General features: G+C 38.1%; 1 protein-coding gene and 2 non-coding genes across 3 annotated transcripts in view; all 3 read left to right on the top strand.

The window, feature by feature from the left end:
* Positions 1–23,977, top strand: part of LOC119648327 (helicase domino) — an 88,153-nt gene that overhangs the window by 18,301 nt on the left and 45,875 nt on the right. The window contains 6 exon segments of the mRNA XM_038050058.1: positions 9,496–9,597; positions 16,096–16,785; positions 17,180–17,499; positions 17,563–17,680; positions 17,736–17,866; positions 18,105–18,236. Of these exon segments, the coding sequence (XP_037905986.1) occupies positions 9,496–9,597; positions 16,096–16,785; positions 17,180–17,499; positions 17,563–17,680; positions 17,736–17,866; positions 18,105–18,236 (1,493 nt within the window).
* Positions 16,834–16,937, top strand: LOC119647342. Its single transcript, XR_005248857.1, has one exon. It is a non-coding gene; the product is annotated as a small nucleolar RNA Me28S-Am2589 (small nucleolar RNA).
* On the top strand, positions 17,926–18,029 carry LOC119647343. The gene has a single exon (XR_005248858.1). It is a non-coding gene; the product is annotated as a small nucleolar RNA Me28S-Am2589 (small nucleolar RNA).

Raw genomic sequence — 23,977 nt, 5'->3', positions numbered from 1 at the left:
CGTCGTCAACCAGTACCGGATGATCGTGAATAACAACCGAGTTGCCTTACCAACTAGGCAACAAATCTTCCAAGAGGTTTCACTTGAACTCGGGCTGGAGTCATCAAATTACCGGACTAGTCAAAGGAGTAACACAAGTACTCCACCTGTAAGGCTCATGGAGTGCCATCCAGTAGTCAGGAGAAGCTTAGTAACTGGGGATGTCGACCCAATTTATAATGAGGCTTTGACCGCATTCCAGGTTGCATTCACAGAGTATGCTGAGATTCTCCCAGACGCTAGGCCAAAGATCCCAAAACTGAAGTTTACTTCGGCAACTACTAACATCATTGCTGCCGTCGACAGAATTTTGGCTGATCGTTTGGCTAGCGAGATTACTGCTACATAGGTTCACAGCCTGATCTACGTTGCAACTGCCACGGTTATTCGTCTCCATAACCAACATCTTAGAGCGAATAACAGAGGTATGCGCAGAAGGATTTTACCGTTCTGGGTGTTTCGACTTAACAAAAGAGTCGAAAAGTTGAGAAAGGAGATTGGTCGTGTGACGCAAGCACTCCTTGAAATCCATCACCAAGAGTGTACAGATGCGTTGCGAACATCATTCGAAACTACCATCTGTCCAATGATATGCCAATCGAAGAAATCCTCGAGGTGCTGAAGCAGAAACTTGCGGTATGCTCCAATCGCATCCGTAGGTATCAGAAAAGCTTTCAGCGAAGGACAGACAACACCTTGTTCTTCCAGAACCAACGGGGATTCTACAAAAATCTCACTAGCTCAGATAGGGAAAGTAACCTCGATCTGGATGAGGCAGAAGACTTCTGGAGAAGTGTTTGGAGCGAATCCAGCCGTTGCAATTTAGAAGCAGCGTGGCTCCCACACCTTATGCGTTCATACGAGGCCTTCCCCGAAATGACCATGCCTGACGTAACTGAAGTCGACGTTGAAGCAGCCCTTGACAAGGCAGGTAACTGGAAGGCGCCAGGAGTTGAGAAGATTCACAACTTCTGACTGAAGGGGTTCAAGAGCACTCACAGGATACTACAAGGTCTTCACTTCAGTTCTGTGCGCGAACATCTCAAAACATTTTGATGTTCATAAATTGATAGCTGAGGAGCAAAAAGGATGCACAAAAGGCTCCCGAGGCTGCAAAGAACAGCTTATAATCGATACGGTAGCTGTAAAGCAGGCTGTCCACCAAAAACGAAACATCTCGACAGCCTACATCGATTATAAATCAGCCTTTGACTCCATATCACATTCGTGGTTACTACAAGTGTTACGCTTGTATAAAATCAACCCGAATGTCGTTCTTCTTCTGAGAACGGTAATGAAGAATTGGAGCACGAAGCTATCGGTATCCTCACAAACATCAGGAGAGATACCAATCAGGCGTGGCATTTTCGGAGGCGACTTTCTAAGCCCACTGTGGTTTTGTTTGGCTTTGAATCCACTATCCCATCTTTTGCATGAAAGCAAATACGGGTTCCAAGTCAAGCATGGCATATTGTCGAAATGTACATTAAGCCATTTAATGTACATTGACGACATCAAATTGTATGCCAAAAACGAGAACCAACTTCGCTCCTTGCTGGACATCACCATCCAGTTCAGCAGGGATATCGGCATGCAGTTGGGTTTGGAAAAATGTCGCATAAAAACAATTGTTCGGGAAAAACACACCGACAACGAAGGATACAGCCAAAATAACATCCGAATTGAGGGTATGGATTCGGACGACATGTAGAAATACCTCGGCATATTGCAAGCAACAACACCTGCTATGGCAATAATCAAATCTAAGTTGCTGGGGGAATTTGAACGGCGTCTGGATCTTGTTCTTAAAATTGAGCTGTACGGGAAAAATAAAATCATGGCAATCAATACCTTCGCCATTCCCGTCCTTCTATACACTTTCGGTGTTATACAGTGGAGTAATACTGATTTAGAATCTATCAATAGACGGGTAAGGGTAGTTCTTGCAAACAACAACATGCCCAATAGAGCTGCCGAAAAATTGAGGATCACTATCCCACGTCATCAGGGAAGAAGGGGGGTACTTAATTTAAAAACGTTGCACTAAGATCAAATGCATTCTCTTCGTGAGTTTTTTTTGAGAAACAATCCTCTAGCCAAATACATAAGGCTACCGTCAGATAATAAATTATCTCCTTTGAACTTGAGAAGCAGAGAATGGGATCCCATGTCGAATGTTACTTAAGTCCAACAGAAGATCGACATGTGGAAAGAGAAACCCATTCACGGAGGTCATATTAAAAATTTGTTGTTGTCAGGCATTGACATCGAAGCCTCCAACAAATGGTGTACTTTTCTATGAGACCGAAGCATTCCTAACTTCAATTCAGGATGCTTCGCTCCCAACAAAAAATTATAAACGGTACATTCTTCACGACTCCTCAATCACCAACTCCAGTTGTAGGTTATGCAACTGTGAAGAGGAGACCATCCAGCACATAACATCTGCTTGCAGGATGTTGAGCGGTAGCGAGTACACCAATCGTCATAACTCCTGCAAGATTCTCCATCAAAACCTTGCGTTGAAGTATAACTTGGTGGCAACCTACCATCCTTACTATAAGTATACTCCGCAGAGACTCTTGGAAAATGATGGGGTCAAACTACTGTGGGATTACACTATTGCCACCGACCACAGTGTTAATCATAACAGACCCGATCTAGTTCTGCTTCTGAAGGAAGAACGAGCGTGCTTTATAATCGATGTAGCCGTACCGTTGGACCGGAACACTGTTGAAAAACAGCACGAAAAAATCCGGAACTATGGCCCCTTGGCAGACGATATGAAGCAGATCTGGAGACTACAAAAGATCGAAGTAGTCCCAGTAGTAATTTCAGCGACTTACATAAAGCGCTGAAAACGCTCGATCTTAGGGCTGGACTATACATGGAGATGCAAAAAGCGGTTATCCTTGCAACCTGTGCTATAGTCCGAAGAGTCCTGTCTGGTAACAATCTGACCTAATGGGTTTCAGTCTTGATCCGCACTGTCTTCGATATAAGATCCATGTCTCTGTAGTGTAGAACCTCGGCATCATTGGCTGAAGTGTTTGCGACAATCAGGATGTAGTAATACATTTTCGCATGGTGGCACACACTTTGCGTTAAAACGCATCATCGCTGTGATGCGGGCCTTCGGATGTTGCCTTCAGCCCATCCTTAGGTTGGTCGTCCCTCGGTCCGGTTGGGCGGGAAGAGGGTCCGTGGGCTTTTTGAACTATATAGTTAATGGCACTGTTATTTCAACGATGTTTCCGGATAAGTTTCTCAAGAACACGTTCCAAAATCTTCATTATAGAGCAGCAATCAGATAGGGCGATAATTTGAACATTCTGCTGGACTACATTTCTTCTTCCATATTGGAACAGGAATGATTTCTTGCGAATCAAATGGTGTTCTACTCTCCTCCGTAGCGGTTGAAGAATTCACTGTGTTGGGTCTACATACTTCGCTTTGCAGAGCTCAGATGCGATGTCGCAAGTCCTATTGTTTCCCTAGAGAAGGAACAAATTCTTCCGTTGAAATTTGCTCGAAATATTTCCGCCATCTATCCGCTGCGGCTTGTCGATCGGGAAAGAAAGTACCGTTCTTGCCATTAACGTAACAGAAGTGTTAGATATCCTGTGCGTATTAGTGTCGACTTTTGAAAACTCAATACAAATCTCTCGTCGTCTTGAGTGTCCAGTTTATCATAGAGATATTTGTAATGGACCGCTTGTGTAACAGCGGTCGCTTTCTTTGCTTCTCAAATATACTTACACAAGGAACAAACAAAACCTTTCATACCTGAAGCGCCCAGCTTCCGGTTTCCCGACTTGTTTTTGGCTTTTTTTAGAAATTTTTTGTGGGGAACTGGATAAAGATACAAATACCAATTTTTCACCATAGATTTACTAATACCCTGATCGTGGATGGTGATTTTTCCAGCCCGATCGCATAGTTCGTTGTTGAAATACAGAGCAATTTATATACTCATCTCCAGAAAAAGGTGTTTTCCGTCTGCCACACTAGATGGCGCTGCGATCATCTTAAAGAAAAAATGTAAACGAGATTGTAACGTACAGACTTAACTACAGTCCGCAAGCTAGGATTATTAAACATTATTAAAAGTAAATTTTTGGTGCCGTGTTAAACTTTTTTTGTGAATTTTGGTGTTTTTTCACGGCTCCTTCAATGAGTTAAAAAAATTACTAAATGAATCGCAATTACCCTAGTTTGCGGACCGTATGTTCCGAATAAGTCGTGAAAATTACAAAGAATTTCGTTGAATAGATTTTGGGCTATGGTGGCACCAGATTTTCAACATGCAGTTTCGAGAAAAACGCATTTAAAAAGTAGAATGCGATTTTTAGCCATAAACCCTTAACTGACCATTAATCTGCTATACCTAGTCCATAAACCTTAGGTTTCTTGAAGAAACACATGTGCAGCCTTTGCTTCAATTCTTGTCCTTCTAGTGAAGTCATTTGAACGTCATTCGGACCGATAAATACGAGCTTTCTTACGGCGATCGACATAAATCTGGCATGTGACTTATACGTGTTTAACACTATAATTTCCGAACGGCTCCGAATATAAAAAAATCACTTTACCCATATATTCTCCACTATATCTAGATACAATTGATGCCAGAAAAAAAGTTCAATTCTACGGATCCGACACACGGGATGACCCCCTTAACTGGAATGGTGACCCCGAATGTTGCGCTTTTAACTTGATGCCACGATTCTTCGATATTAGTGATCGTTAGTAATTGCATGAAAACATCTCTTCTTTTTCTCATGAAATCGCGACCATTTAATTCGCAGCAGGCAGTGCGTTCTTACCTTGTTTTATCGGTAGCTTGAGACGGCAATCAAAGCCGATGTTGAGGTGCATTGGTCTCATAGGAAGCGACTTTGAAGTTAATAACGATGATAAAATGCCTCCGTCTCGTAAGATTATTGCCGATTTGCGTTTTACTGTTCCCACTATAAAATGTGCGAAGATGGGACCATCGTTTGAATAACCATGTATTGACAAGTACAAAGTCGTAACGGCAATGACGATATAGTCATCAGCACACACAAAACTTTGCTTCGCGTAGTTGATAAAAGGCATCCTTCTCGTGATCAGGTGGACCTGTGGTACGTATACGGTGAAGATATGAATCGTCCGATCGGCTGATATAAGACTAAGGTTTATCAACCAGTTATCAAATCGCTCGACTTTCCTCTGATATGAGATTGCCGATACCATATTGCGTGCTGGGGCTAACAAAATAGACAAGTTTATAGCCATTTTTACCACCCATGCATGCATGCAAAACGGGGTTTACATTTTTTTTCATCAAATATAACTACTAAACCGAAAAATCTGAAAAAAAAATCAGGAGGCTGCCACTATATGATGCCTGGGCTTCGAAATACTTTCCATATTGATATATCTACAAATAAAGTTAATAATAGTATATTACTATAATTTTTAGTAATTGGCTGCAAAACCCCCCTTAAGTTCATGCTAGCACCATGAAATTTCGCAACAATATAGGGAATAACATAGAGCGGCTGGCATGCTATGTCAATAACACGCCGGAGTTTGTTTAACAAGATTATTTCACACGACATATTCTGTAGTGATAGGAAATTGCGTTAATAGTGGATGCAATCATCATCAACGTTTTTCGTCATCTCCATCCATTTTACCATTTCCAACCAGTGAGGTAGCTGTAATGCTAAGGATCTTTGTTTTTTTAGCAAGATTCATTCTTACAAAACTAACGGATTGACGTTTGGTAGTCGGTATTATTTCCATTTTGGTAGTACATATTTCTTTCTTTGCAAAAATGACAAACCAGTTTAAAGTCCCCAAGTCCATGGTATTATTCGAAATATCCGAACAGAAGGTTCGTTCAAGGATAGGAAGTATTACCACAGCCATGATCAATTTTGTGGCTTGTCTAGTAAATTAAAATCGGTTTACTGTCTGTCTGTCCGTCACACGCATTTTTCTCGGAGACGGTTATAGCGATTGACACCAAATTTGGTAGAAAGGTGGGAACTGTGAACGCTCACGCATACAATAAATTACATCCTTTTACGTCGAATTTAAGGGGGGGGGGGGGTTCCCATATGCAAAAGGGGGGTGTAAAAATTTTTTTCATCAAATGTAGTCACGTGGAGTATCAAATTAAAGGTCTCGATTAGTACTTTTCAAAGCCGATCTTAGTTTTGACATTCGACATTTGACATTCGTTGGAAGGGTGGGGAGCGCGGGGGGTTGAAAGTGATTACTTCTTTAAGGGGGCCTTTTCTCAGAAACTACCAAACCGAAAAATCTGAAAAAAATCAGGAGGCTGCCACTACACTCCTTTTCAAAATTATAACCGCATGATTACTGAGTAAATTTTTTTATTATGAAAAGATGTGAAAATAACCAAACTTAAATTAAATTCGAAAATGTATAAAAACAAACATAATGTAACAAAAATGAAACCTAAAAATAGCAATTAAGCTTAAAAAATGTGTAAAAACATAACAAATTGCGAAAAAAAGTAAAATTGTCCTTTTTCATAATTATAACCGCATTAATTACCTCGTTACATAAAAAATAAATAAAACAATAATGGGCAGACCTAACTCATGGCTTAATAATCGATAGTGTTTCCTCCCTTTTTAATCACTTCGAAGATTCGATTAGGCATCGAATGAATGTATTTTGAGAGCATTTGTGGTGTCAACTCATGCCATGCTCTTTCAATGGCCTCTTTCAGCTCATTTCTGGAAGAATATTCTTTATCCTGGGAGTAAATCTGTCGGACTAGCCATCCCCAGACATTCTCTATAGGATTCAAGTCTGGTGAGTAGGCTGGCCATTCAAGTGTGGCTATGGAATTCGCTTCCAACCAGGCTTTAGTGGACCTACTTACGTGTACGCTGGCATTATCTTGCTGGAAAATTACTTCATTGCCCTCAAAAGAGTTTATAAAAGGAAGGAGATTATCCTGCAGAACATTCTGGTACTCCTGGCTATTCATTCTCGCCGATGTAAATGCTAGACGCACTGTACCTTTACTACAAATGGCTCCCCAGACCATAACTGTTCCACCTCCGAAATTCCTTCTGGACAGATATCGTGGTTCCTTACGCCAATCTCGCCAGTAGCCATCAAAACCATCCGGACCATCTAAGTTAAATTTTTTCTCATCAGAGAAAATTACCTAATCAAAAATAAAAGATAATTTTGCTGAAAACATCCGCCAACAAAAAGGTTATACCTGATCCCAATGTCGTGACATGTTATTTCGGGCGAATTCCAGTCGAGCATCCTTATGATGCTGCTGTAATCGTGGTGCTTTCCTCATTTTTTCCCGTACGAGATTAGGATTTCGATTTATTTCCCGCCATATGGTCGGAATCGATACAGAAAGCTTACATTCGTTCCTTATGCCTCTTAAACTGTTCGTAGAATTTGAAGTCGCTTTGCTTGTGGAACGTCGATCTCTATCGGAAAGCACTCTAGGTCTTCCTTTTCGCTTTTTAGTACCGTAATTGTCCACATTATTTAAATAATTACGAACTACTCGATCCGATCTGCCTATTCTTGACGCTATTTCGCGTTTTGATATACCTTCTTTAAATAAGGCACTAATTTGCCCTTTTTCATAATCGGTAAGCTTAACCCCTCGTGGCATATTTAAAAAAAATTAATCAATGAGCAGAATCGATCAAAAGAAACTAACAATTTTACAAAAATATGTTTTTTCAGCAGCCTACAAAAAGTATCAGTCGCGCGCGGTTATACTTTTGAAATAGCACAAAACCGGTTTTCTGTGAAATATTTCTGAACGGTTGCGACTAACACCGTTAGTCGGTATATTTCGAACAACAGACTATTACACTAACTGCTGAAAAAATGAGACAGCTGCATCTATATCGAGAACTATAGAACTTAGAATTTTGCCGTGCGGTTATAATTTTGAAAAGGAGTGTATATGGTGCCTGGGCTCCGAAATACCTTCCATGCCGATATCTGTTTAAATAAAGTTAATAATAGTATATTACTACATTTTTTTGTAATTGGTTAGAAACCCCCCTTAAGTCCATCCTAGTACCATGAAATTTTGCAGTGATATAGGCTATAATATAGAGCATGATCTTAACAAGTTTAGTGGAAATCGCACTATTACTAACAAAGTTATAATACCTCAAATTTGTTGCTTCTTTGAAAATTGAAGACTGAATGTCAATATCACCCGAAAGTGGATACTCTCACATAATATATGGGTATATTACGTGCTACGTACTAAGAAATACACAAAGCCTTTCGTACCTGAAGCGTCCAGCTTCCGGTTTCCCGACTTGTTTTAACCTAGTTTCAAATTATTTGCATACGAATGTCCACGAATGTACGATATTTCCAGTTCATTTCATTTTGCTCTTCATACTTTCCGGTTTTCATATCGCACCACAAACTTTTGAATCCGCGCAACTCTTTAAAACGCCATCGATTTTTCAAGTTTTGTGTAAAACGAAATGTTATTAAAATTGGTTTATTTTCTGTCTGTTTCTCAAAAATTGCTACATCGATTGAGTCAAATGAAACTGTCATGCATGGAAAGTTCCTCACACAAGAGAACACAAAACCCTTCATAGATTTAGCACTGTTTTTGGTTTCTCAACTTGTTCAATGAGTTAGCCTCTTTTGTGTTTGTGAAAAAGCACAGCTTCGACACAATCCGCGTACGCGATGTTCATCGCCGTTTGTGTATCTTTCTGACATTGATTAAAAAAGCAAGTTTTGAGGTTCCCCCTACCTGTATTATTTACTCCTTACGAGTCATGCTGTGCACGCTTTTACTTAACTCACTGTAAGTTTTTTACACTCAACTTTTTTTTCACCTATCATAAGTGTTCTCTGTATTCTATCTACTTAATTGATGATAAGTGAGATGATTATGATAATCGAAATAAATAACACAATATAACATTGGAAAGAACTGCTTATATTACTGAAAGAAAACACCGTTTTAAAAGTATTTCTTATAATTCGTTTCCGTTCTGTTTGTACTCGAAAAAGAATTGGCTTGCTTGTAAGTGGTTGGTGGGTTGAGATCTCCATTTTTCAAGGGAACATGTCGGAATAATTTGACTTCCATAGATTCCTGAAAATGAAAGTTGTAGATTTCAATATGTCGTGTGACGGAATGAAAGGGCATCCTTTCTTTTTTAAGGTTTTGTTTGCAAAACTCGGCCTAATCATTTTGTCGCACTAGAAATATTAACTTTGCAACCCATTTGTCATTTACATTTTGACTTTAACTTGTTACCTATATGACAAATCGAAAAATATCCTTTTGTCACGTATAAAAATTTAATTCTGAATATTTGATTAACAGAAAATATATATATATATATTTCAAAAATAATTTTCACAGAATAATTGAACTATTAGGGTTGTTTTATGCTTTCTTCATAGGTCATATACCCGGAAGGCCTCAAGGAGGTCGACACGGGATGGTATTCGGTCAAATCCCAGTGGCACCCACAATAGGAAATTTTTCTGTACCTCTGGTGCCAGGTAGCACCTTTTTGAATTGCTAAAATACTTCTTTCTCTTTTCATCAGATTTTTTTGTTAGAATTGTATTATATTTTGTTCTTATGTTGATGCCTAATAAGGCAATCTACTGTTGAAGCACCCAAGAGGAGTATTTTTTTTCAAATCGCTATTAAAATTCCATCTGAAACCAAAATACCAAACCAATAAATATAGTTTTTTTTCGCAATTTAGTACACTTTTGAAAATCGGTCAGCAAAACTCGTTCCTCTATTTAAAAAAATGCGCCCAAACATTGCGAAATTTCGGTAAAAATGTGGTTCATACAATAGATAATGTGTAAATATGCAGGAGAAATATGAAGCAAATCAGGAGAATAGTCTTTCCGAATTATAACTTCGTTCGCGTTCACCGTAAAATTAGGGTTCGCGAAAAAAATATTTCTAACACTTTACTGGATCTCAGCAGCAAACTCTTCCTGGGGCGGTTTCTGTTTCAGTTTACACTGTCTAACGGGAGTATCTTTGCGTCTCGTATTTTCAGACAAAGTTATCCGCTTTGTGCTATATGATAAGTAAATTTAACAGAATGTTTATTTTCATGATGTCAATGATAAATTATACTTTTAGTTTACATAATATACTATAATCTAAATATTGACATACTTTTAATCACTATATCTTAGTGGCAATATAGAAGCTCTCCTCCGAATTATTATATCATCACTGAATAATTGTCAGAACAGTCTGATAAGTTGTCTAAACTTCCAATCCTACTTTTTCCGTTCATCACGAACAGTAATTTTTTTAATGTTTGAGCTTAGGTGGCAAACCAGCTAACGCAGTTTAGCACGGATTTCAGCGCAAAATAACAAATTGTTTCACCAAATATAAGTCATGTGGGGTATCAAATGAAAAGTATCGATTAGTATTTAGTTAGTTTGGATATTTGTTGGAAAAGTGGGGAGTGCGGGGGGTTCAAATTGAACACCTCTTTAACGGACCCATTCTCGTAAACTGCCACTATGTATTGTCTAGGTTCCGAAATACTCTACATATCGACATCCTTTCAAATAAAGTGAAAGAAGGTAATAAGTGTATTACTATAATTTTTAGTGATTGGCTGCAAAACCCCCCTTAAGTTCATCTTATCACAACGAGTAGCAGTAATGTAGACTAAAACATTGAGTACGATCCTACCAAGTAGGCCACACACACAATGCTACTACCAATAGGCCACAATAGGTCAAAATTGTCAGTTCTTTACAAATTCAAGACTATGAATGTGAATATAATCCGAAAAAGGGATACTCTTGCATAATATGTGCATATATTACGTGCTACGTACTAATGGGGCAAATGCACACTCAAATGTCTTTATATAAGAAATACACGAAACCTTTCATACCTAAAGCGTTCAGCTTCCGGTTTTCCGATTTTTTTTTTTTTGCTACACAACCTTTCTTAGTAGATTGGAAGAAACTGTATTTTTCGGCAAAATACAATTTCATCTAATGTAATTAATATCTTAATTTACGTGGATATGTACTAGCTAGCATTACTCGTATCTTCAGAAATAATGAATTGGTTTCTTTAAAACCTCTTTTTTGGTTTCAAGAGTTATCTCTCTTCAAACACTGTTTGCTACCTGTTATCGAGCTGAAATTCAAAAGAACCCATATAATACAGAATAGAATATATATATATGTCCTTTATTGCGAAAAAAATCGTTTAAAATTTATTATAAATTTTATAAACCGTTATTCCACGGCAAATTTTGAGCGCGTCGACCCCACTTGCGTAATTTGAAATATCTCAAAGATAAAGGGAGATCGCACTAATTTCTAAGCGCTATAAATTGAAACCGAAAGTAAATATCCATTTGAGTTCTTAAACTGGTATTCTGGAAGTACTTTTCTATCAAAACAAATTGTCGATCGATAATCGATTTATTATTTGTTTGTTAACAGTAGGTTGCCCCCTAATCTCTGATACCAACATCAATAAGTATTTTGTGCGAATTTTGTTGTTTATTTATAATATTTGTAAATAGTCAATGTGGTCGTTATTTGCGAATGCCTTCTAAGTTCATTATGCATAATCTCGGAAGTAATTATAAATATAGGAATTTACCTGCCAATCGAATCCTTCATAGAAAAGCATAAGTAAGGACAAATTTCGAAATATCGAATTGATGGAAATAAATGTCTTCATTATTTTTTAAAAAAAAGTAATTTTCATCGATGTTACTGCTTATAATCTTTTTCTTAAGCCTGCTCCGTTCGATATCGGGATTAGCTAGTTTCGGTCGTTTTCGTCATTTTTCTCAATCAAAGCCTTGGTCGGAATATAGTTGAGAGGCTCTTATTATAAACATAGCGTGTTATACCACTAATTTGAGCTAAGATTTTAGTTTCCATTACCCCAAGGCACCATTCATAAGAGGGATTCACAAAATATCGTCGTGTGGGGTATCAACTAAAAGCTCATCGGCTTTTTTTGATCAAAAACCTGAAATCCCCATTTAGCCTATCAAGCCACAATTGTCTCGGCCGGATTTTTGGTCGCTTATCATCAACTTCGATTTTCAGACCAAATTTGGCGAGTAAATTCTCGTTACCTCGAATTACGTGACCATAGTATATTATTATACTTTATACCTCTCCACCTCAACATCATCCAAGCTCAGTAAAATTACAGTAATATAGCTTCTAATGTGAAGCAGTAAGTTTGATCGAAACCCCAGTATTGTTAAGAAAGTTATGGTATGTCGAAGTTGCCTCTTTTACGTCAAATAACTACTACCTACGAATTATATCGGGTATGTTCAACGAATATACACTACGAACAATGTATAAGCGAAACCATCGTGTATTATTACATAAAAGATCAACAAAATCTTTCCCACGTGGAGCGCCGAGTTTCGAAAATGAAACTTGTTTGAAAATTCACTCGAAAATCATTTTGACTCTTAACATACCAAGGGGATCTCCGAGGGAGCCCAGAGAGTGATTTTAAGGGGATTCTTTTGAAGATACGACAAATAAACCTTAATTTTTATATGATTCCTACAAAAAAATTTATTTCAGCAGCAAACTAATTTTTACTTTTTTTTTTTGTAAAGTTACATTTTAATACTTCTAGTGTGATGCGTGTGAGTCTAACTATTACCAATACATTGCTCTCCAGATCAAATTATTTGTCCAAATGGCTTTTCAAAAAATAGAGCTCAATCGAATTTTTAACTATGTACACAGTACTATCATGCACTCATCGTTCCTCACATAGAGGAACACAACTTTTATTCATGAAGCGACTAGTTTCCAATTTCCCAATTGTTTATTACATATTTGGGAATTTCGTCAGTCATCTTTTACCACTCAGGTCAAAACTAAAATGTTATGTCAGCAAGTTTCAATATTACAAATCAATCGAAGGATTCGTTGAAGAGGAAAATAAGAGCACATTAGGATGGTCGGCGTTGAAATGTTTTGTATGTCCATTAATTGACGATACATGTTTTAAAAGGTATGTATATTGTGTGTATGTGTTTGAGGTGGGGAAGCGGCAAAGCCTCTAAGCACACTCAAACCTTAGTGGTCCATTGTACTCGATTCCCCCGTCTAACGGGATATCCCGGATTCGTTTATGTATCGCAGGATTTCCGTTAGCGGATGTGACGGTTCCCGCTGCAGTTGAAGCAAATCAGCGCCAAAAATCTGATGTCTGATGCGCCCATAGGCGAGGCACTCACATAGAAAATGTTCCGTGTATTCCGCTTCCTCATTACAGGAGGGACAGGTATCATCTTGGATAATTCCTATTCTGAACATAGCCCATACCCACAATACTTCTGCAAGTCTTCCTACTTTTCGATAGGATAAATTTTGCAGTATGTCGCTGGTCCAATTGCTGGTTCCAGTTCGGGTATGGGGAAAGCGCAAGCCCTCTTGCTAAGGCATCTGAGATTTCTTTTCACTCTACACCACAATGACCAGTTACCCAGAGTAAATGCATCGTATTGGATCTAGAAACGGAATTCAATCGATTTCTAAATTCCTGAACGATTTTTGAAGTCATCAAAGTGCTAGTCAATGCCCTCAATGCAACTTGACTATCGCTACACATTGCAATGCGCCTGTCCTTCAACCGCTCGTCAATCATCCAGGTTGCCGTCCTTAGAGTTCTTGGCCGCGGGGAATAGAATAAGCTTCTTCAAAGCACTCTAAAAGTGTTCGATTCAGATTTTTCAATTGATCTTCTGCCGGCAAAGGAGTCCTTAGTCGCATAGGGAACTCAACTTTGTTGCCAAGAAGTTCATTGAACATCGTCCAATCCGTTTTCCTAGGTTTCTGCCTTTATGTCACAGGTTGTTCGCCTGCGATAGTTAGATTAAATTCTAAGTAACGGTGATCTGAGTGTGAAACTTCATCTAGCACTCGCCAGTTTCTAATCAACTCAAAAAACTTTGAAGTGCAGATTGTTAGATCAATTACTTCACTTCTTCTTCGCTCCAAGAACGTGGGAACGCACTCTACGTTCGCGGTCGTGAGGCCAGCTGAAGTGATAAAATCAAACAGTCCGGATGTATAGTATATTAGGCCGTCTTGACAAATTCCACCAGGACTTGGGATTTTGTACGGTCCTTGCAGATGTGCTCCCGATTCTTAGTAAGAACGTCCAAAAGTTTCACTGTTGATCATCATGTTCTCCAAGGGAATAACCCCCTAACTCCAGTCTAAATGGACATTGCAAGAAATTTTTATAAAAAAGCTGCATCGAGTTCAGGTTTACGAAGATTTTCTTGAAATAGAAAAAAACCTCGGACGTTGAAATTTCGTATCAAGTTTATGCTCGCGGTTTTCGTTGAGTGTACTTCCATTTCCAACCAAGAATTTCTTCCCAAGGATGAGACAAACGTTTGGTTGAAACCTGACTGAGTTGAGTTGACTTCAGTAAGATACTGATCAAGTTTGATACTTGCTTCTTGAACTTCATGCCGCTGTAAACTTAGGGTTTCAAAGAATCACAATTCATATCAAATTTCAAAAAAAAAAAAAGATTACGGAATCGGAAGGCACAATGCGGAAGAGCTTTCCATTCATTGGTTATATACACTGCTGGCCAAAAATTTGAGACCACCTACTTGTTGTAAAGAAAAGTGAAACAAATCTCAAAATATAAAGGAGGAGGTGTAATTATTACTTAAAATATTTATTCAAAATGCCGTTCATATTTTAAACAAATTTTTCATCAGAAAACCCTCCCCTTGCATTTTATTACTTTTTCTCGGCATACGAGCAATCAATTTGTCGATTGCATGTTGTGAAATATTTTCCAGCTTTCTTGTAAAGCTTTCCACATGTCTTCTTGCGAGGATGGACAAAAACTGCATCAGCATGGTTTAGATCTGCATTTGTTCAGTTCTGCGCGGATTCGCGTTAGGCGTCTATCCTCTTGCTGGTAACGGCGATGAAAGAATCCTCGCTAGAAGTGGTAGTCCCCGGCCTTCACGATCGCGAACTATCTTAATTACAGTAAGTCTTCTTCTATCGGGTTATTGTTATGAACGCAAGTCCCCGACAGCTTGCGTTGACAGACATTCGCACGTTCAGATTTGCCTTCGTTATGGCAACATGAGTTTCACTGTTAATTTCACTCACTTTTCTCATTTTAAGAACGACGAGCTCAGATTAACCAAGATAGGGAGAGATTAACTCCAAAAAAACTCTGGCAACAAATATGTTTTAGGAAGATTAAACAATCCTGAATTTCGGTTAGCACGAAGCACAATCAAAATAATTAATAATGGGCAGTTCATAAAAATATTACAATGATTTAATTTATCATCTGGTGTTTGCACGGCATTGAAGTTTTGAAACAATAGGTCTGTATAGGATGGTAACTCTAAAATTTACGAAAAGAATGACTTTTAGAAATCCTTTAATAACAATAAAATATTCAGTGTTCAAATTAGCTTTTTGTACTTTTCAAATATTTTGTTGGCGACAAAGATATTTACAAATGGTTTAAACTTTTGGCCGGCAGTGTATATTATTATTTCTTTACAATTTTTAAGTATAAAATGGCTGCTTTTTAGTGTGTGCATGAACTAAAATAGCAATCTTTCGCAGTAATGTAAAAATAAGTGTATTTCTGCATGTATTCTATAAGTAACGATTACCGATTTAATGCGTACTGCGATTTTTTTCGCTTCGGCACGTCCTTTAAGTAGCGTTCCAGATGATAATCCAAAAGTATTTCGACATACTACATATGGTATACAGTAAATTGTCCTGGTTTTTTTGCTCGGATAAAAAACAAAGCTCGTATAGCAACTGTGCTTTTGATCCAGCATGATTGGGAATGCATTATGCTAATTTTCTCCCGCTGTCCATCTTTTGCAAATCATTTGCTTGAACTGAACGTGTTTTATTTATATAAATATCAAATAAAAAATATAATCGATAGACAAATTCAAAAATTTATTGATAGGAAGATATTATTTTAAACTTTTCAAGGAGGAACTCCAATTTCACCAGATGCTTCTACTGTACTTGGAATAGATAAGCAGCAGTCGTCATTAGTAGCAGGGAATGTTAATCCACAAAGCGCAAATAGTGTTAATACTGGTACTGTTATCGGAAGTCAAGATCATTTTTCGGTTAAGGCGAAACAAGAAGTTTACGTGATGCAACGAATATCTGAGTTGCAACGTGAAGGATTATGGACAGAAAAACGTTTACCAAAGTTGCAGGAGCCTTCACGACCCAAAGCACATTGGGATTATTTATTGGAAGAAATGGTTTGGTTAGCAGCAGACTTTGCACAAGAAAGGAAGTGGAAAAAAAGTGCAGCGAAAAAATGTGCCCGGATGGTTCAAAAATACTTCCAAGACAAAGTCAGTGCAGTGCAAAAGGCTGAAAAAGCGCAAGAAATTCATTTGAAACGTGTGGCAGCATTCATCGCGAAGGAAGTTAAGTTATTCTGGTCGAATGTTGAAAAGCTTGTAGAGTACAAACATCAAACAAAGTTAGAGGAAAAAAGAAAAAAAGCACTTGATCAGCATTTAAGCTTCATTGTGGATCAGACTGAAAAATTTTCCCAACAGTTAGCTGAAGGAATGAATAGAACCGTGGTTGGTACAAGCACCGCCCCCAGTATTACATCAAGTCAAATATCATCACCAAAACATCAACAATTTTCGGATGGTAGGTAGCCAATATTAATTTGTGGCTCAAATTATATCAGGTTCTTTTCTTACGATGATGATACAATGTCACTGATGATTGACTTCTTCTATTTTTGATTGAGACAATCTTTAAGGATGTTCGCTTTTGCGAGGCATTTGTCTGATTTTATATTTTAAATAAATGACAAATTCATAATTTTTGCAACTAAATTTCGTATTTTCCATTTTTATAAATCAAAATTTGTCCATTCAGAATTCAAAATTTTTGCTATATTATAAAATCTGGGGAAAATAATTAATTTCTTCCAAATTTTGATGCTTTTTTATGGATTTGGTTATGAAAGCTTTGAATTTGACTTGCAAAACCTATAAAATGAATTGATTGCATTTAAAAACAAAAATCACTATTCTAGAAGAATTTTGTCCGACAAATGAAATGTCTGAAGATGATGAGGAGACTATAGCTAAAGCAGAAGCTGAAGCCGTAAATGTGAACGAGGAAGTTGCTGCACTGCAGAGAGAGTCTACAATGGATATAGATGATTTCCTGAAAGCATTACCGAAGAATTATCTCGAGAATCGCATCAAAATTTCTTTAGATTCCAGTTTGTCATCGGATAACGATGAAGAATTTGAAGCGAATGAAAATAGCTCAGATTGTGAGGACACCATTAAAGAGCAGGAGGGTGAAGAAATGGATGTTGATCATAAAAAAGAACTAGAAGAATTAAACGTATGGATTTATTTTTACCAGGTGGATCGTACATTCATTAAATTTATTTCAAAAATATTACAGGCGGAAAATGAAATGAGCTTGGATGACTTATTAGCCAAGTACAAAGGCCTGACTAGAATAGATAAAGAGCAAATGGAAATTGACTCTGATGATGAGGAATTAGATGATAATGAAAAATGTAGGTCACTTTTATCTCATAAAAATCATTCATTTAATGATTTATATTTCCACAGCTGATTCCAGTAACCTTTCCACTAATAGCGAGGAGTTTTTCTCGGATGAATCATCTTCCGATGAAGAAAGTGAAAATAATGGAGGGACTCTTGAAAGTTTGTTACATACTGAACAAGGTAGTCAATCAGAGGTTCGTATTTTCAACATTGTCAAAAGTCATCCTTCCGTAAATTTAATTATTCCAATAATCAAATTATGATGAAAATATGTCACTGACGATTGATCAGACCTATTTTTGGTTTGGTTTATCTGTAAGGATGTTCGCATTAGCGAGGCATTTGTCTGATTCACAATTTCAAAATTAATCTTATACTAAATATATAATTATACTCTTCGAAAAAATTATTCACGTTTTTCACCATTTACAGGCAGATAATGATTTGATAAATGATGCCGCTGCCATAGCTGAGAGTATTCAACCAAAAGGCAATACCCTATCTTCAACCAATGTCGTAACTCCAGTCCCGTTCTTATTGAAACATTCCTTGAGAGAATATCAAGTAAGAAACTTAACTCTGAGTAGAATAGGAGAAATACCACTTCAAATTTTGTATATTATGGAGTAATGGAAATTCAAGGCATATATAATATTTTATATATATATATATAGTTTAAAAAGCCCACGAACCCTCTTGCCCAACCGGACCGAGGGGCGACCAACCTAACGATGGGCTAAATGCAACATCCCAAGGTTCGCATCACATCGATGATGCGTTTCAACGCAGTATGTGCGACCATGTGTAAATTTGTTCCTACATTCCGATTGTCGCAATCGTTTCAAGCAGTGACGCGGTGGTTATAAACTACAGAGGCATAAATCTAAAATGGAAGACAGTACGAATGAAGACTGAAGCCTACTAGGTCAGATTGTTACCGGAGAGGACTCTTCGGACTATAGCACAAGTTGCAACGATAATCGCTTGTCTCCAAGCCTGCTTCATATTGTCCGTCGTTATATATATATATATATATATATATATATATATATATGTATAGCGTTTATAAATATCTATGAATATAGCGTTCGTGCTTTTTTAACTATGTATATATATAAAATTGATCTGAAGATTATTATTAGCAAATAATTTTAAATTTAAATTAAATAAAAAACAAACTTTGAATTGCCAGTTAACTCATTGGATGCACACTTTCTAAATTATCTTTATCTAAATATTGTAATTCCGAACTATCGTATTAATTATAAAGAGATAATTGTTTGTTAAGTTGACGTTCGCATTGATAAAACTTATATTCAGCACAGAACACTATCGAAATATAATGATATAAAATCTGATATTAGTTCCGCTGAAAAGCTCGCAAATTATTAGTAAAACATCTATAAGTCGTTGGATTTTTCATCGATAAATTTGTTGTTTCTAAAAGTGGTCCTATAATTATGAAACAGTCGAAATTCCTATATTTATCACTTTCCCGTTATTTTTTCTAACATTTGATGTAGTAAGGTTGTCAAGAATTTTAGCATGTCTTTCAAAAACGAAAAATTTCAATTAGATCTCATTACAGTCAACCCTTGAACCAGCCAATGCAAGGGTAGTCCTATAGTAATGAAATGCACCATATAAATGATATTATGCGCCATCTCCCCAGTCGAGGGGCGGCTGATAGTTCGTAGCCTAAGGTACTCACGGTGACTCGGGAATGATAACACTGGAATCGCGGTCCTTTGTTGGTAGATATATAACACCTTCCAAGGTTTTGTGTAAAGCTAAACCTTATTAAAATTGATTCAATGTCTGCCTTTCGCACCCGATTAACCCGGAAACGGGTGAAACTGTCATCATGATCTTACTGTAGGAACTAATTCGGAAAAATTTGAAGGCAATTCAACTATTATTTTGTATTTCACGTGAATTTATTGAACTCTAAGATGGTATGACTTCATCATTATATAAAGTAAACTAATATGAACGGCGCGGCGGTCCACGTGGGAAGCTTTTAGTTTTAATTTTATGGCTTCAAAAAGTTTACTGTTAGAAACCAATTCACAAGGATATTATATGTATATGTTAGTACCAGCGGTATTCAATTTATGTACATATCTATGTGTATTTTTTGGCGTACGGTACAGTACAGTTCTACTTTATATATATATAAAATTCACGGTGGAAAAAAGTGGGGACAAATTGCTTCATTATTAGTTTTGACTTTCGTTGCAAAGCAGGGTAGTGCAGGGCCTGGAAATCTGGCATTTATTTCACAGGATCGTTCTCAGAATCTGCTTAAACGAAAAATCTGAAAAAATCACGAAGTTGCTCTTATAAAATATCTAGTCCTCATAGCGATAGCTACTCAAAATAAGGTTGTATATTACTTCTTTTTTGCGAAATTGGATGGAACCCCCCTTAAGCCCATCACAGAATCATTAAAATTTCTACTAATATAGTCTATGGTGCAAAGCATTCTGTTAAGTTTGGTGAAAATCCTACTATTACTAACAAAGTTGTAGTAAATTAACGTTTGCCTTTTGGGGAAGTCGCACTAATATAGACCGCAGTATATAGTGTGGTATCCCCAAGTAAGTATCAATATCACACTAAAGCGAGTAGTCTGGCATGCTAAATGTATATACATTACGAGCTACATGCAAGTTGAACAGTTCTGCAACCGACTATCATAGGAGAAATACGCAAAATCTTTCATACCTAAAACACCGACCTTCCGGTTTTGCATTTGTTGATGATTCTATTTAAAAGATGATTGGAAGTATTTTCTCTCCATAATAGATGCTCATTTTATTTCTAAACAAGTCGGAATACCGGAAACTGGGCGCTTCGGGTATAAAGGTTTTGTTTTATCTTGTGTGAGAAATTCTCTATTGACGTTTTCCCCTTCGCGTATACCTTTAATTCAAAATATTCCTTGATATACATATGTATTTCGCCTTCCAGTGCGATAAATTCATGGGAAATAGACGATTTTCAGCTTCTTTGTTAATAATAGCTGGATTTTTGTCAATCTATCCAAAATTATGCAATATGTTATTTATAATCGCATCAAATTTTGTACTTCCAGGGTGTACTTTTTCAATTGTAAAATATATAAATATACTATTACTAACTTTATTTAACCAGAGATCGGAATGGGATGCATTTTAAAAATTAGATTTCGTATTGATGCCCCATTGTTGTTCTTTTTTTTGCGGATTTATGGGTTGGATAGAGAGAGGATTGAGAACGAAACTTGTTACACATTTTGGGCCCTCACTCCATTAGGTTATACATTTTAAGCCCTTACTCCACTAGGTTTTGCCCGGTATCAAAAATATTATCAGTTTCGAAAATAATCAATGGAGCTCTTTCATACCGACCATATTCTGTGGAAAAAGTTATAGCCTCTTCACACGTATGGTGAGCTCTCCTTAAACACATCGCTCTCACCAAATTTCGCGACAATTGTTTTAGTAGTTTCAGTATGCGGTAATGGGCAATGTATATTTACGACGAGCAAAACGTGCATAGAAAGTTTCTCATATAGAATGAACACAAAACCTTTATACACGAAGCGTCCTGTTTTCGGTATTCCGACTTGTTTTTATTAAAGTTTTGTATAAAACGAAAGCTTATTTAAATTCAGTTTACCATCTGTCCGTCTGCTACCCATACTTTTCTCCAAAACGGCTACACCGATTCGAACGCAATTTGGCGGACATACAATGGGCGACATAAATTTTTTTTTACAAAAGTGTGTGTGTGTGGCGTATCGAATGAAAGGTATCAATCAGTGCTTTCACAAACAGATATTAGTCTCGAAATAAATTGCAAAGTGCGTGGGTGAGGGGTAAAAATGTCCCGTTCACAAGCGGGGTCGGCTCGTTTATTTTCATAAAGGATTGATCTGAATGTGGTCCCGAAGCCTTCAAAATTTCCATCCAGCCACTGTTGTTTCGTCGGGCTTTTGGTCGCTTACCATCGACTTCGATGTCCAAACCAATTAAGAAGTGAATTCTCGTTAGCATGAATTACATGATCATACCATCGAATAATAATAATAATAATAATCATTGGCGCAACAATCCATATTGGATCAGAGCCTTGAAGTGTGTTAGAGCACTTCATTCAAGACCGTAACGGTACACTAGGAGGCAATGTGGTCAGCATTGCGCTCGCCCGAGATTATTACCCTGATTTGACTCAGGTACTCATTCACAGCTGAGTCAACTGGTATCCGACGTCAAATCACGATACAAATTCCACTGCCGCCAGTGAGATTTGAACCGCGACCTTCCGTACGACAGCGTACCATCGAATGCGCGCGAATTGTGGAACACCACTTCATCCAGGTTGCGCTAATGCCTGAAGCAATTTCATAACGCGTTTCTCCATTGGTGGGGCCTGATTCGCAAGACGGCAATCAATTCCCGATATAAAATTTGAGAAGATGAGACAATCGTTTAATAAATCATGTTTTCATAATTACAAGGCCATGGGTGTCCGCAAAATCGGCTGTGTACGCTCACCGCCCTCCTTGTCGCTCAAACCGTTTTCCCCCCATCATCATCATCATCAACGGCGCAACAACCGATATCCGGTCTAGGCCTGCCTTAATAAGGAACTGCAGACAGCCCGGTTTTGCGCCGAGGTCCAACAAATTCGATATCCCTAAAAGGTGTCTGGCGTCCTGACCTACGCCATCGCTCCATCTTAGGCAGGGTCTGCCTCGTCTTCTTTTTCTACCATAGATATTGCCCTTATAGACTTTCCGGGTGGGATCATCCTCATCCATATGGATTAAGTGACCCGCTCACCGTAACCTATTGAGCCGGATTTTATCCACAACCGGACGTTCATCGTATCGCTCATAGATTTCGTCATTGTGTAGGCCACGGAATCTTCCATCCTCATGTAGGGGGCCAAAAATTCTTCGGAGGATTCTTCTCGAACGCGGCCAAGAGTTCGCAATTTTTCTTGCTAAGAATCCAAATTTCCGAGGAATACATGAGGACTGGCAAGATCATAGTCTTGTACAGTAAGAGCTTTGACCCTATGGTGAGACGTTTCGAGCGGAACAGTCTTTGTAAGCTGAAATAGGCTCTGTTGGCTGACAACAACCGTGCGCGGATTTCATCATCGTAGCTGTTATCGCTTGTGATTTTCGACCCTAGATAGGAGAAATTGTCAACGGTCCCAAAGTTGTATTCTCCTATCCTTATTCTTGTTCGTGTTTGTGTTTGACCAGTGCGGTTTGATGTTGTTGGTTGATTCGTCTTCGGTGCTGACGTTGCCACCATATATTTTGTCTTTCCTCCATTGATGTGCAGTCCAAGATCTCGCCCCAATTGCCGCCTGCTCGATCTGGATGAAGCAGTTTATACGTCTCGGATGGTTCTTCCCATGATGTCGATATCGTCAGCATAGGCCAGTAGTTGGGTGGACTTGAAGAGGATCGTACCTCTTGCATTTACCTCAACATCACGGATCACTTTCTCGAGGACCAGGTTAAAGAGGACGCATGATAGGGCATCCCTTTGTCGTAGACCGTTGTTGATGTCGAATGGTCTTGAGAGTGATCCTGTTGCTTTTATCTGGGCTCGCACATTGGTTAGGGTCAGCCTAGTCAGTCTAATTAATTTCGTGGGGATATCGAATTCTCTCATGGCCGTGTACAGTTTTACCCTGGCTATGCTATCATAGGCGGCTTTAAAGTCGATGAACAGATGGTGCAACTGTTCTCCATATTTCAACAGTTTTTCCATTGCTTACCGCAGAGAGAAAATCTGATCTGTTGCTGATTTGCCTGGAGTGAAGCCTCTTTGGTATGGGCCAATAATGTTCTGGGCGTATGGGGCTATCCGGCCTAGCAAGATAGTGGAGAGTATCTTATAGATGGTACTCAGCAATGTGATACCTCTATAATTGCTGCACTGTGTGATATCTCCCATTTTAAGGTTTTGTGTAAACGTAAAACCTTTTAAAATCGGTTTACTGTCTGTCTGTCTTTCCGTCACACGCATTTTTCTCGGAGACGGTTATAGCGATTGACACCAAATTTGGTAGAAAGGTGGGAACTGTGAATGCTCACGCATATAGTCAGTTACATCCTTTTACGATGAATTTAAGGGGGAGTCCCCATACATGTAAAAGGAGGGTGTAAATTTCTTTTTCATCAAATATAGTCATGTTGGGTATCAAATTAAAGGTCTCGGTTAGTACTTTTCGAAGCCGGTCTTAGTTTTAACTTTTGTTGAAAAGGTGGGGAGTGCGGGGGGTTGAAAATGGTCATT

The sequence above is a fragment of the Hermetia illucens genome, chromosome 1 (assembly GCF_905115235.1).
Source record: "Hermetia illucens chromosome 1, iHerIll2.2.curated.20191125, whole genome shotgun sequence".
In the NCBI taxonomy this organism is placed as follows: Eukaryota; Metazoa; Arthropoda; class Insecta; order Diptera; family Stratiomyidae; genus Hermetia; species Hermetia illucens.
This window is presented reverse-complemented; position numbering and strand designations above follow the sequence as displayed.